This window comes from Drosophila hydei, unplaced genomic scaffold (assembly GCF_003285905.1).
Source record: "Drosophila hydei strain 15085-1641.00,03,60 unplaced genomic scaffold, DhydRS2 tig00000001-arrow-pilon, whole genome shotgun sequence".
In the NCBI taxonomy this organism is placed as follows: Eukaryota; Metazoa; Arthropoda; class Insecta; order Diptera; family Drosophilidae; genus Drosophila; species Drosophila hydei.
Genome location: NW_022045643.1, coordinates 9,553,735 through 9,568,465, shown reverse-complemented (window position 1 = coordinate 9,568,465; position 14,731 = coordinate 9,553,735). Strand labels below are relative to the sequence as shown.

At 38.8% G+C, this 14,731-nt stretch overlaps 1 protein-coding gene across 1 annotated transcript; it reads right to left on the bottom strand.

Annotated features, from left to right (window-relative positions):
- Positions 1–8,022: 8,022 nt before the first annotated feature.
- On the bottom strand, positions 8,023–10,372 carry LOC111597283 (protein commissureless 2). The gene is made up of 2 exons (XM_023311898.2): positions 9,730–10,372; positions 8,023–8,820 (listed from the first exon to the last, which is right to left on the bottom strand). The coding sequence occupies exons 1-2, from the start codon at positions 10,187–10,189 to the stop codon at positions 8,303–8,305; spliced, it is 978 nt and encodes a 325-aa protein (XP_023167666.2). The 5' UTR covers positions 10,190–10,372; the 3' UTR covers positions 8,023–8,302.
- Positions 10,373–14,731: the final 4,359 nt, after the last annotated feature.

The following is a 14,731-nucleotide window of genomic DNA, read 5'->3' as shown; positions in this document are numbered from 1 at the left end:
GCTGGTTGACGATGACGACAAAAGGCAGATACAGATAAAAACTGCTCTCAAAAGATACTTCTGGTTGCCGTGGCGCAGTTGATAAAGGAAACGCTGTGTGAGCCCAACCACAAAGCGGCAAAGGAAGCAAAAGAAGAAAACAAATGAAAAGAATGAAACTGAACGGAACGGAACCGTAAACCCATAGCCAGAGGCAGATAACTTTATCAATGAAAAGTCAAATGCAAGCGATGCGGGAGCAGAAGAAGCGAGCAAGAGGTAGAGGGTGAGAGCGGGAGACAAGGGGAACGAGGAGCTGCAGCACATAAAGAAGTTAAACGAATGTTTTGAATGTCATAACAATATGCAAGCGATAAAAATAATGACAAAGAGTGAGCCAGCAATTTATGAGTGCCACAACTTAAATAAAGTTATGGACTACTACAACCAACTTCAAGTCCTCGATCTTGAGAGACCAATAGACATCGCTTGTTTAGTATTCGTAGGCATAGATAAGGTTCTGATGCACCAGTGTCCAATTGTGTCTAACACTCTCTAGCTACCCATGGGACCCCAGTTGTAGATCCTATAGCCTGACTCAGGCCACCTGGCAATGGGCAGTTATCTTATTGATACTCAAAGATTTTGTGACAATTGCTTCACTCTAGGCAGCTTCAGTTTTACAATGCAAAGCTATTAAGAGAAAGAGTTTAAAGTCACATTTAGATGTAACCATTGATGCCAAATAAATTAGATGGGTTTCTGATGTATGGCAAACGCTTATAAAACAGTTCGTAGCACAGTAGCAAAAATTGCGATTAGAACTTAATCAGACCTTACATATAATACTACATACAAATTTAGTAGACAGATAAAATGTCTTATGCTTTCTTAACCAACATTTTTGGGTTGGGCACTGTGTTCAGTGTTGCGTGCAGTTGCCTCGTAGGTTCTTACGGAAATTCATAATGAGATCCCCTTTATGGCTGAGCTCTTCTCTTAATTCTAGTGATTTAGCTTTTTTATAGAGAACATTGAACTTTGTCAAGTGAACGTTTTTTTATGAGGGCTTGTTATAACTGCTAATAATAATTGTAGTTATTCTGCTTTTCGATTTTGTTTTTATGTTTCCCAGCAAACTAGCCAACCAAATAAGCTTAGTAAATTTGGTTCCTAAATTGCCAAATATTCGGTTTTATTATAAATGGAAAAGGAAATCAAAAGATTTACTCACTATTAGCTGATAATCCGGTTTGCTGGGCAATTAAATGCGTTTGATTCGTTCAAATTGAGTTTGACTAAGCACTGAATGAAGGTTGAAAGGGTTGAGCATCTTTTCAAATAAAGCTGTTCGATTTACACAAGACACTTAAGTGGTTTGTTCAAACATTTTTTAAAGGAAATAAATATTGTATATACAATTTAATGAAACCTGTTGCTATAAACAATATGATTTGTGGCGTTGTTCTTGTGTGTATGTCGACATATGTATATGAATAGCTTTCAATAACTACCCCTAAAAATATGCTGTAAAATGTGGGCATCTTTAAATTGATATAGAATCTCTCTATGATATCTGTTAGCTTCGTATTTAATTGGAATTTGATGGAAAGCGGTTACATTAAAATTAGTTTGATTGTCAACAAAGCTGAGATGCCGTTATAAATACTTAACCTTCAATCTGTATAAGCAAACAAGATTTAATCAACAAGGCCAACATTCAAGAATATATTAAGAATATATTGATCTTCAAAGAATATATTATTCAAGAATATATTGTTCTTCAAAAAGCTACGTTGAGCAAAGCTTACAAATATTATACATATATCAAAATATTCCCAGCTTTCTTGAAGTCTACTTTTATATTGCCTTATAAGCATAGGATAATCCCTCTATCATTCGACATTATATTATTATCATTTGTTATTAGTTTACTTCAATATTGTGACAATAAACAGACATCTTAAGCACGACAAACAACTACGATTAAAGACTTGCTCAAAAGGGACCATAAAAAAGCAAATCCATGCACAGATTCCAACTACTCTTGAGTTTAGAGTATTTCTCTTGAAATCTGGCTACAAAGGCAACAGCAACAACAACAACAACAACAACAACAACCTGCTGCTTCATCCAGTTCAATTCGAGCCAATCCAATTCAAGCCAAGCTAAACAAACATTAAGTTACAAAATAAAATCTTTGGGCCATAAAATTAAAACACAGCAACACAGAGCGAGAGAGCGAAAGAGAGAGACAGATGTCGAGAAGTGAGGGAAAGAGTGCGCAACACGTTAATCTTGCAACGCGAAGCTTATCAGCAAAACAAACCTGCAAGCAACCTACTTTATATGTGAATGTATCTCCATCTGTAGCCGTAGCTGTAGCTCTGACTGCATCTTTATGTGTATTTGTTACTGTCTACATTTGTATCTGTATCTGCGGCTGCTGTATCTGAAAAAAACCCTTTTGCCCCTCTTTATCCGAATGCTGCGCTTTGATGTGCTCTGATGCAAGCGCCCAGATAGCAGCAGTTAGCAGTTAGCAACGCCGTTAAACCCTCTCCTTCTTCGTCTCCGTCTCCGGCTTCATCTCCATCTCACTACAGTTCCATAGTAGTATATTTTTTTACGAGTTGGGTTCACGTTTAGTTCTGGCATCTTGCTGCATGCCCATAACTTTGACTCTCATCTAACTTTTATTTGCATTTTTATTTGTTTGTTCGTTTCTCAGAACTTTTATTTAGCTGCCGGCTGCATCTAATTTGATTTGTTGACTAAAACAAAACAGCTTCTAAAAATGCCTAACTAGCCTCTATATACATAACTATATATATATATATATATACATAGTTAAATATATATGTATTTATTATTTTTTACTTATTTAGCATAAAGTTGGATTTGAATGCATTTGTTTATTTCATATTTTCAGCGTTTATTTACAGGTCAAACTTGACCCAATATTAGATGAAAATTTGCATTTTTCGAGAGAGCGAGCGAGCTTACAACCTGTCGACTCAACTACTTTAGCTATACAGAAATAAGTAGCTTGCATACTACTTACTTATACCTCTCTCTCACCCTCATTATAATATTAAGCTATACTAATTGGTATATTAGTTTATGATACCCTTTCGAATTGATTTCGTATTAAATAACTTTTTGCTGGATTCGCATGGCGTGTGTTGATCCATATGTATTAAGTGGCTTTTAGCGTGACTCTCATTAAAACGATTCGTTATGGCTAGAAAAGTTCTATTTAGCTTTTAATAAAATAAATATTCATTCAAATATTTATTCGAGCGTCGCATTCGCCTTGGCATATTACAAATGTAAACAAATCAAAAGGCAACGTCTTTATGGCGTTTGCACATATTTTAACGTTTATTTAGCCAAAATATTTCACAATAATTTATAGAAATGCGATGTAAGACGAGCAGATTGATTGCTCAAGTCGAAAGGAAAGAGATAAATATTTCAAAGCACAATTAACGCAAGTCTTAAAAGAAAGGAACGATAAAAGATGGAAAACAAAAGCCGACACGAGACGTAAACATTCTCAGGCACTGTGACACTTAATGCGAAAGCAAATAAAAATCGCTTAAGAGATTTCACATACAAATAAAATGTGTAAATTGCGAACATGAAACTCTTCCGGGACTGTTTTAACGTTTCATAACTGCCTTGATTAAAGAAGATGCTACGAATATACGATAAGTGGGACTTAAATATTTAATATTTTAGCTACACGACAAGTCAATTGCCTTTAAATATTCTGTTTAATTGAACCCTAAAATTATATAATTATTGCATTTAATTCAGTTTTCAGTATTGCATGAGGTTAAGGGCCTGGGGCCTTGGCTAAAAATAATATTTATTTATTTCTTGCGCAACTTATTCTGCATATATATATTTATTTAACTCATTTTTTAAATATATTTTCAGCTGCACTTACTCGCATATTTGCTGACCCAATAAATTATATATATTTTTTATACTATGTGCAAATATATTTAATTTTGTCTGTAAATTGTTTGAAAAACTGGCTTGCCAATTTGTTGTTGTTGTTGGCTTTTATTTTTTTCGCCATCTACTGAAAAGTGGGTCAAATATTGCGTATGACGTCGTCGATTTTGGATTCGGATTCGTTGCTCGACCGGTTTTCACTTTCAAACATCGGCGGCGGGGCGTCTGCAGCTATTCCCTGAGCTTTGGTCAACGAATTTGGCGCTTAATTGAAAATTCATTCAACTAAATTCCGCTGCCGTTGCGCGGCTTAAGCCAACTTTTAGTTTGGCCTAAACCGTGGGCTAATGTGCATTTTATTAATAAATTGTTCGTTTCATTAAGCTGGCTGATTGTCTGGCGGTCTGGCTCCACAAGGCAACTTTCTCCCCATCTGCATCTCGTGGATGGGTTTTTAATAAATAGTTTGCCCTTTGGTTGCGCTTTCTATCTCCTGCCCGTCATCATCGTCCGCATCTGCAGCCTCTTCAAGATGCATCTGCATTTCTGATACGCATTTTATTTGAATTGTAAGCTAATTATGTTGTTTATGTTGTATAATATTTTGATATGCTGTCGCTCCAACATATGTTTTGTTGCATTCGCAACAAACTTTGAGCTGCGCCTTAGCAAATGCAAATGAGAAGCTCTTAAGATGCTATTATGATATGAGCAGCTATCACACTGGGCAGCTACGGGGCGTGACTCAGGTGTTAATGTAGCAGTACCCAACATTTTTTTAATATCAACTATTACGCTGCTAGCCATTAGCGGAACAATTAGTTTGCATAAACAAAAACTCATTAGCAACAATTTCAAGTACGCACTTCAAATATTTGCTCGTTTTGTAAGCAATTAGACTGAGAAGTTCAAAATAGTTGAAGAATTTTCAATGCAATTGCTAGCACAGAGCAAAATAGATGTCTATAAGGTTAGAGTAATCGATGGATACGCTATCAATTTGCTATTAAACAATCAGGAGACTTTATAGCTAACGCATTCAATTTAAGTTTTAATTCAGAATACTCCTAATATTTTATATTTATATTTATATAATCCATACTATATAAAATCGCTAACAACAAAAACTATACTATTTAAGATATAAGCCAAGATATAAGCGCTATATCAAAACACTATTCTAGCAGACAGAGTACCAGCACTCAATAGAGAACTTGACAGAGAGAATATTCCATAGCGATTATCATAGTAATGAACTGAGAATGCTTTTTGGACACATGTTTGTTGGCTCGAGTAGGGGAAACATCATGCATTTCTGTTGGTACGTTGAGCCTACGTGCGCCGATTAATTATGTATGGAAGTAGGATGGGGAACTTAGTCTGAGCACGCTTTGCTAGGCACGCGCATGCGCAACATATTTGGAATATTTTGCGTTGTTTGCTTCTGCGATGTCGAGTAATGAAATGATTTGCACACATTGCGGCAAGTCTAAGCAAATTTGACAAGTGCTCTTTGTTTTTTTTTCAACAACGGAAACTTCTTGATATTATAAAAATATATATGTATATTTAGAGAGAGAAAAACAGAAAGCCAAAGTCACATCTACGATGACTCATTTGCTCGTGGTGTTTACCAACCCAGGGGGCCACTTAGAATGCATAGAAAATATCATAAAGTGTCAAATAAACTTACTGCTGTCATAAATCGTAATTACAATTAAAATATATTATTTGCACGACTGTAACACACTGCAATAATATGCAAATCGCTGTTGGCACCTTTTCGCACATGCATATCAAGTGGCTGCTCCGCCCTTCTGCTGGGAGAGCAGCTGCTGTTGCTGCACTTGTTTCAGAGCCGAGCAATATGATGAATGTTAAGTTGTAAAATGAATAATTTTTACCATCCACTCTATAGTTATGGAATTTTATTTGCTTGCGCGCTCACCTGACCTACCTGCCGGTCTAGCACCCCCACTGCACTCCCAGCGTTGGCGCGGATTTTGATAGCAATTTCGTATTGCCAACTGCAGCAAACAAATAATAATTGGCAAACGGATTGCAAAGATAAGCGAGGAAATTGCAATTGGCCAGAGAGTCGAAATAAATTCTGCGTCGAGTCAAATAGATAAATTAAAACTGCAATCGAATGCATTTTGTTTACTAATGCTCACTGTACCTATGAGATTTATTTTACACCCTAAGCCCATTAAAACTGGACATTAAGGTTATAAAATTGTTCTTAATATATATGCAAAAACCGGCAGGAAGCATGAGTGACATTATAAAGAACAAATACTATTCATTCGAAGCAAAAGCTGAGTTGATCTTGATTGTCTGGTTGTTGTCTGACTGTCTTTCTGTCTGCAAGTACATATGAATGAGGTGATCTCAAAATCTTTTAAAGCCAGACATGACATTTTAAGCAATCGTCACTCTATATAAGGTGCAAATCGAGTTTTTTTATAATCAATATAAAATCGATTATATGAGTTATATGAGCTGTGGGTAAAAACTCTTGCTAAGTGTATAAGATACAAAAACGTGAAGTAATTTCCTCCACAACTGCGTAAAGTCTGTTTGGGAAAATTGCACATTTTATGCCATGAAAATTTTAAGAAGATCAAAGTTAACTTCCGAGTTAATGCATAATATCTTTTTCATATATCTTAGGATGTAGAAGCAGGCACCCCGACTAGTAGTTAAAGATCTTCTTTCCGTCTAAGTGCCTAACATACATTTGTAATATTACAATAAAATTGTGATATCAATTGGAAAACAAAAGACAAAGCTTGTAAGCTGATAGTTAACCGGTTTTGAGCTCAAACTTTTTGCAGTTTGTATGCTGAAATGCGAACCACTTAGAAACGATAAATTAAAGCGATCTATTTACGTTGCTTTTCACTTTGCGACACGTTCTGTGCCCTGTGACTGCAATTTGTTGTGCGACTCGTTGTACACATATTTGCAGTTTCAAAAATCATTTTCACATCATTATTTATGTCCACGCTGGGTTCAGAAGAGCACAAGCAAGCGAATTTGCATAGCTGAACCGGACCGACTCTGGCCAGCTTATCAATACAAATGACTTGAACAAGTGCACTGCCGGTATTCGTACAGTATACTATGCAAGAGTTTATTTGAAATTTGTTTCCCTGCTCCATGCAGCTTATCACTTGGCACGTCCTTTACGCAATGTCAAAGTCAAGCTGTCTCCATCCGTCTGGCTGTCTTTCTGTTTGGATGGTAGTTGTCTCAATCTAGTCTGGCATCTGGCTGTCTTAATAAAGCTCAACAAAGAAATGTCCGGAAAAGCGCTTGACGGAATGCGATGCCATTGATAAAGCCTTCGAATGGGTTTCAATTGAGACGCCTGCTGCTGTTGCTGTTTGTGTCAGTCAACTCAGCTGCAGCATGAGGGAATCAAGTTTAATGCCACACTGATTGATAGCGCACTAATAAATGCGTATGCAAAACTATCAGCGTCTTGACAATTGAAGATAGACGAAACAGTAGACTGGAAATTTATTTATAATACTAGTTGTAAAAGGCTTGCTTGAATGAAACAGCGAGATAGCAAATTGTAGAAAAAGGTGAGGTAAGCCCTGCCAAAGGGAATAGACTTGGTCTGTTTTGGTCCAGCTCGAAATGATTCCGCCTAACAAAACTGTCACAGCAGCAATTTATTAAGATCGATTGATATAATTAAGTGCTGCATAACTTCAATCGCACTCCAATATGTTAAAAGATATGACAGTCATATGATGCAAGAGTTTTTAAGGAAAGTTCAATAGGCGCTGCAATGTGAAGTTGTCTCTTCTGCGCTTATGATGACTAAAATTTGGAGTGAATGATTGTATATAATATAGCTAGATTAAATCAAAATATTTCCAAGTTATCTGAGCAAAGTTTCAAAATTATAAAATATTAGCTGAAACTTAATTTTTTCCAAATATTTGTACAATTTATTAGCATCAGATCGCTGCCAATCAAGAAATGATGAGCAGTCGAAGCTAGCTAAGAAAATATAACACTTGATAGATTTTGTTTAATATATTTTTTAATTTATTATGCGTCACATTGTTGTCTACTTATAAACTAATAACAATAAAGCATCAAAATTGAACAAATCTTCGTCGAGAATATCGGCGTAGTTAATAGTAGATTATAAGTACAGGTAGCTTATCATTTCTTGCGAGTTGTTTATAATCACAGCGCTTAGGTTGAATCTAAGTACGTTTAATATCAGAAAATATCGCGGACAACAGCAACAATTATCACAGAGCACATTTTGGTTGGTATCGCTAAGGTCTAAACACTAGATCTGGGCGTTAGACATCCCATAAAGGGCAATATGTTAGCATTTATCGCCCAGGCCTTTCGCTGAGTCGTCTTTCGTCTTTGATTTCTTCTTTTCGTCGACAGTAATAAAGCCAAATACCTCTGCGTAACTAGGCACAAAATTTGGCTTAATACTTTCGCATGTGGGTGTAGATGTTGCTGTTGTTGGTGTGGTCGCCGCTGCTGTTGTTTGTGTTGTTGTCGTGGTTGTTGGCAGCAGCGGAGTTGTTGCCTCACACAATGGCAATGTCTGTGGCCGCGATATCGTTGTTGCTGCTGCTGTTGTTGCAGCTTCAACCTCGGCTGTTGCTGTGTTGGCTCTTTCATGCTTATTGAATACATTAAACACGCTTGGATAGACAATCAAACACGACGATTGAGGTGTTTTATGCAGCAGTTCCAAAGCAGCCTCATAGCTGGGCAAGCCTGAGACCAAAGTATATTCCGGCACTGGATCCTCCGCTTCGGGCTGCAATTTTAATGCCTCAATATCTATAATTGTGCACTGCGATGAGCTATTCGCATTGTTGTGATCTAGTGAGAGAAAGAGAGAGAGAAGTAGTTGATTAGTTAACTGATTTAGTTTCCAGTTTGTGTTGTTGTGAGTTATGACCTTATTTTACATATTTGTAAATTCCATTCTCCATTAAAAGTATCATTTTAATTAAATATTACCTAACTATATTTATTATAAAATTATTTTGCTTCAGCTAACTCTTAGTCTTATTTATTTTAATGAATTTCTTCATATATTAGCTAGATACATTTTTTAAATTGAAAAAGAAAACTTGATTATAAATTTGTTCTGCAATTTCTTTTCATTAACAGACACTTGAACTTTTTATTCTTCCAATTTCTTTGCTAGCACAGCGAAACTTCACAATTAAAACCCAAGAAATGACTTTAAAAAGAAAAGAAAGCAAGGTAATGAATTGTTCTGTGCCAATTCTTTTGAAGGTCGCAACAGTAAACAATAAGAACGAGTAAAAAATGTAGACGCTCAGGTAAGGTGGAAATCTGTGGAAACTGCCATTAACACCTGTGAAATTTTCGGAGCTAATTACTAAGGCTAGTGTGGGTTAAGGCCAGCAAAGTTCAGATTCAAGTGTGCCTACTCAGTTATTAATTTAACATTACGATTACTTAATCTTTCGTTTTAGCTTCAAGTTAAATTCCATTCATTACTGTTTTGCAATTGTTTGCCACTTCTGATTCATTCATGAGCTGCTTGTCTACTTTGCTCAATATTTTAGCACGTAGAACACGTCGACTATGTAACTTTCCGTACGTCTTTAGTGCTAATCGTAAATGCCAGCACAAGAAGGAAAAACCTCAACTGAAATAGTCAGCTTTTGATAAGACCTAATCGTAAGTGCGCTCCTATCAAAATGATTGTTCTAAAAGGGGGGCTATAACTCTTTGTGTTCTCGTAGGTATGCTTACAATTTCGTTTCCAGGTGCGAAACTGATGGTAGAGGAAGCAGGAGCATATGCAGAAGACCATTGAGATCAAGATTAGCGTGAAGACAATGCCGATCCACACCTCGTTCATGAACTTGTCGTACTCCAGCTGCTGTTGCAGCTGATCCACGCTGCTGCTGTCGAGCACCACATGATTGGCGGCTAAGTCGAAGTCCATGGTGATTTCACTGGAATTCTGGACAGCGGCTTCGTTCAGCTTGTGATGCTTCAGCTGTATTGAGTTGAAGATGGTGGCTCCGATCTTTTGCAGAAAATCGCTATTGGCCAGCGCATCCAGAGTGCTGATCGTGGGCGTTGATGCTTCTGCGTCCGCTGCCGCGTTCCTGCCGTTCTCTAAAATATGCTGTGCGGCGCCTCCGAAATGATCAAAATGCAGATCGTGCGACAGCTCGTAGTTTAATGCGCGTGGCAGGCCCTCCATTTTAACTTATATATCTATATATCGTCGTTGGGTTCGTTCTATCTACAAACGTAATTACGAGAGTATCTTTTGCTGCGGCACACTTTCACTGAATGCGTATCGGTATCTCTGTCTGTATTTATAACTTGGCTTGGTTTTTTCGTTTCAGCTCTCGGCGCTGCACACACGTCCGGCGGTGGCGACGTCTGCAAATAAACTGATTAGCGCTCAGCACGCAGAGCAGCCGACAGCACCTCGGCTCGATCGTCAAGCGCGCTCCGTTAAACTTCACTCAAGAGAGCGCGATATAGAGAGAGAGAGAGAGAGTACGATCTGAGTATGGCAGTGTGCGCGCTACCTGGCAAAAGATGCGCTCAAATGTGCTCAGTGCGCTCAGCAAACGTCTTTTGCTCATTTGCCGCTTCGCTACGCATCGCTGGCTGTGTGTGTATTTGGGAAATGAACTTCTTCTTCTTCTAGCTCGTGTAATGCTCGCTCAGTTCTTCTTTTGTAGCCCAGACAATGCCTTCGAATTATGGGCCCATAATTGGCGTTACAAAGCGGCGCACATGTTGCCCAGTTCCAGTCCCAGTCCCATCCGCAGTCGCAGTCCCAGTTCTTGTCCCAGTCGTACTGTTATGGAGCATCGATCTTTATTTGAGTTCAGTTCAGTTCTGTTCTTCGATTTCGTTTTGCCTGGCAAATGACATATCTCTACATTTGTATTGTTGGCTGAGAAAAGAAATTATTGCCGTAGGATAACAGACGCGTGTGTTTGTCTGTGTGTGTCGGGGCCTGAGACCATTTCTCGTTTTGTTGCTGTTGCTTCTTTTTAATTTTTTCGTTCTTTTCTTGGTGGGGTTTTAAATTACAGCTACGTGCAGATATCTTATTTCGGGACTCGAGAGCAATTTGTGGGCGCACAAGCCTAAGCAACAGTCGATTCTTTATGCATTCACCTGGTGGAAGATCAAGTTTGGTGTTGCTGTCAGGTAAGAGACAGCAATTGGTATACAGCACACAGCATGCAGAAGATGTTAATTTTGGAATTGATGGATATGTAATTATGTAAGTCGAAAAAAGGGGACAAGATAATGTCAGACAGTCGTACCTTACGATGATCAACTAAATCTAAGTAAAGCAATTTTCACAATTTCGTATATCTGTTAATTTATATTAAATATGTACATAAATCAACACCGATGATCATTGGCTATTAACAGAGGGTCTGTTGCCATTTTTCATTAGGATGCACATGCACTCACAACAAAGCCGGATAAGATCAGTTTCCCGCTGACGAGCATCGGAATTGCTTTTCAACGAGGCTTTTCTATGATAAATTCCACTGCAATTTATAAAGGGTTGGTTGCGTCTGCTGCTGCTGCTGATAATGATGAGCTCATCGGCTGCACAAAAGAACAGTCTTATCATGATCAGCTAATCTTTACGGCAAGCGAAATGAATCAGCACAACAAACGAAGATGTTGATCATGATGAGGCCCGTTTGCCCCTCCAGACTCGACGCGGCAACAAACCCAGACGATTGTCTATTACGAGGGTCAGATTAGCAAATCTTGTTGGGTAGCATCTTCTGTCACAATTGATGACGTTTTTTCCTTTTTCTGTTCAGCTCATTTAATGCTTAAACTTGCGGTTCTTGCGGGCAACCATATGGACCCAGACTTTGGCCAGGTAGTCGCCTGTCTGGCCCTAGACCTATTGCAGTAATTTTTTGCCCAACTGGGCAACAATGGGCAACTAATTAGGTGAGCTAAGCCCGCTTACCCCATCTTGTCAGCCGTAAAGCCTTATAGCTGTAGAGTCCAGTAGCTGGTGGCAAGACGTGTCTTTGTTGCGGTGTCTTCTGCGGCTTTCTTTTGGCTTCTCGCTTGACCCTTGGGGCCCAGTTGACCGAGTTGTGTTAGCATGGCCCAACTGGCTTTAATTTAAGACCCTAATGAGCCATTTAGGCATTCTGCATTCTGGCTTTGTATTCAATGCCGACTACTGTGCTGAGCCCCACAAAAATTAATGAGTCCACGGCCACGACTGAGACTGAGAGCGAGACTGCGACTGGGTGCATGCGGGTGATGGCACTGATAAAGCCGCTTAATTTTTCACCGACTATGGGGTCCAAGTCCAATTCAAAGTCGATGCTGCTTTGCATAATGCATCAAGCGGACAAACAAATTTAACATAGTTTATTAATTTTTTAGATATTTATTTTTCTGTTTTTCAGTCTATTTCAATCCATTTGCGTTGGTCATTTAGCTATCGGCTGCAGTCGTGTCAAGCGCTTCTGACATTCATAAATCGGCTTAAATTTGATCTTGAACAACGTATTTCATTCCCAAGCCCTGTATGTTACGCTTCTAGGTATATTGATTGCGTGATTTGACCTTAAAAACCCAAAGTGTGATTCCCTCGCATTCTACTCTACGCATTAAAGGTAGCTTCAAGCATAAGAAGCTTCATTTTTAATAAGCCTTGGAATGCAGCTGTAATTATACGATTAATATTAATCAAAAAGACCAGAGGAAATTTCGTTGACATTGTCAGATAGTCAACGTTTCAATTTTAGATTCACAGAAACTCTATCAACTCTTTTTTTGCCTCTGTATAGTCTCAGGCTTGACATATGTCAAAGTTTATAATATATTTTTTTAATTTTCGTTTACACCTTCGGTTACATGTAACATATACTCTGTACACGCCCTTCCCAATGGCACAGCTGCACAGCTTTTTCCACTTAAGAACCCAGTGTGAATGTCTGCCCACTTAACATTTGAAATTATTTTATGACTGATACTTCCTGATGTTTTTATATGCATTTGCTCTCAGTCTTTTGAGCTATTTTCGCACATGTAGAAATCTATTTTCGATTTCCGCATAATTACATGTCTTCAAATGCATTTCTCACACTCTAATTGAGTGATCAGCTGCAGCCCTAAAAAATAAATTTGGGTCTCAGAAGAACTAGATCTAGCATTGCTTTAACTCCTGCGGTGAGCTGTGCGCCATAAAGTCAGAGAGGCCGATTACCCTAACGACGTCCTGCCAGGCCGTGGCAACTGGAAGCACTTGTTCTCTGACTCCGGAGATGCAGTATCGACAAAGCACAGCTCTGAGCTACAGACCAGAGGTGCAGTTTTTTTTTATTATTTGAAGCTCAGCAAGACGCAGCGGACGACCAACTGAGCTGTGACGCCGGGACGGATGTAAAGAATAACAATAATAATAACAACAACAATTGCATAGGCAGGTAATTGCTGCAGTCGGAGCGCAGTGATGTGAAACATTTGTCATATGGACCGCGACGTGCCGTGAGATGCCCTGGGAAAGTTGTCGTCAGCGTCTTCGAAGTCTTGCTGCTGCTGGCACTGGCAAGCATTGTGCCTTGTCTCTAATCTGTGATATAGGTCATGCAACCCTCAAGGTTCCGCGTACGACCATGCCTCAAGCCCCCGTTGCCGCATGCGGCATGCCTCTGCATTGTCTTTTGCCTTTTGTGATATGCTCTCTGAATTCGTAGAAATTACGCGTGAGCATGCAACACTCGAGGCTGAACAAAATAGCCTAGTCTGTAGTCCGTAGTCCTAGTCCTGGTCCTCGTCCTAGTCCTAGTCCTAGTCCTTATTATGTTTCTGCATGGTAATTCCCAGTGTGTGTCTCCTGTGTCTCGGCTATCTAACAAGTGCATTTTGAGTGCCGCTTTCATTGCATGCACAATTAAAAACGCAGTTGCACAAAACAAAACAAGACTCCAATTGAAGCTCTATACGAAAACTTCCCTCTGAACCGCCCAAGACCCAACGATAGCCCGTCAGCCCGCCTGCCAACCCATTCAATGTCAATGAACCGCAGCTGTAATGTCACATACAAACACACACATCCACAACTGCTAGGCTGTAGTCCACCTACCAAGCATGTTGACGTTCGGATTGAATTTTTTCCTTATTTGTTTATGGTTTTGCCTGCCTCAGATAATCTTGTGGCGCGTTGGCTTTAGGTTCGTTGCGCTTGGCCAGTTTACCGGAGGGCTCATACTCGTAAATATGTATCTATATCTGTATATAGTACTTATGATGTTATTTCATTTTATTGTAGTCTTCGTCGTCACCGTTGTCTGTCATAGTTTTCTACAATTTTGTTGGTTTATCGCTTCAGAGGTTCCTCAATACTCGTACAACAATTCATTGAACATTATTAGCACTCAAGCATACATTTTTTCGACATTCTAGTCCGCTAAGTGGCTTTATAAGGTTGTTTTGTTGTTAATTTATTTTTATTTTTTTATAGGTGCAGCTAAACTCTGCAGCCATATGGGCACTGAGTTAAGAGAGTTAAGACTTCGGTTCTTTGGGCAATTTAATCGATTTGTGGCATAGGTGAAAATGTTGTAACGCAACATTAACCAATGCGTAGATTGATTCTGAAAATCGGACTCTAACAACAACTGCTAATCGCAGAGTTATACATTGAAGTACAATAATCATATCTGAGGCCACATCATAGCCGGAATAGTTATCAAATTCGCCCTAGCTATGAAAATAAAGCTGTTAT

What these genes read in the sequence shown, in the direction of transcription:
- LOC111597283 (XM_023311898.2), bottom strand. Translation starts at nt 10,189, where the DNA reads ATGGAGGGCCTGCCACGCGCATTAAACTACGAGCTGTCGCACGATCTG. An exon ending in TCGCACCTGGAAACGAAATT is followed by an intron (nt 8,821 to 9,729) that starts GTAAGCATACCT and finishes TTCTCTCACTAG; the next exon opens with ATCACAACAATGCGAATAGC.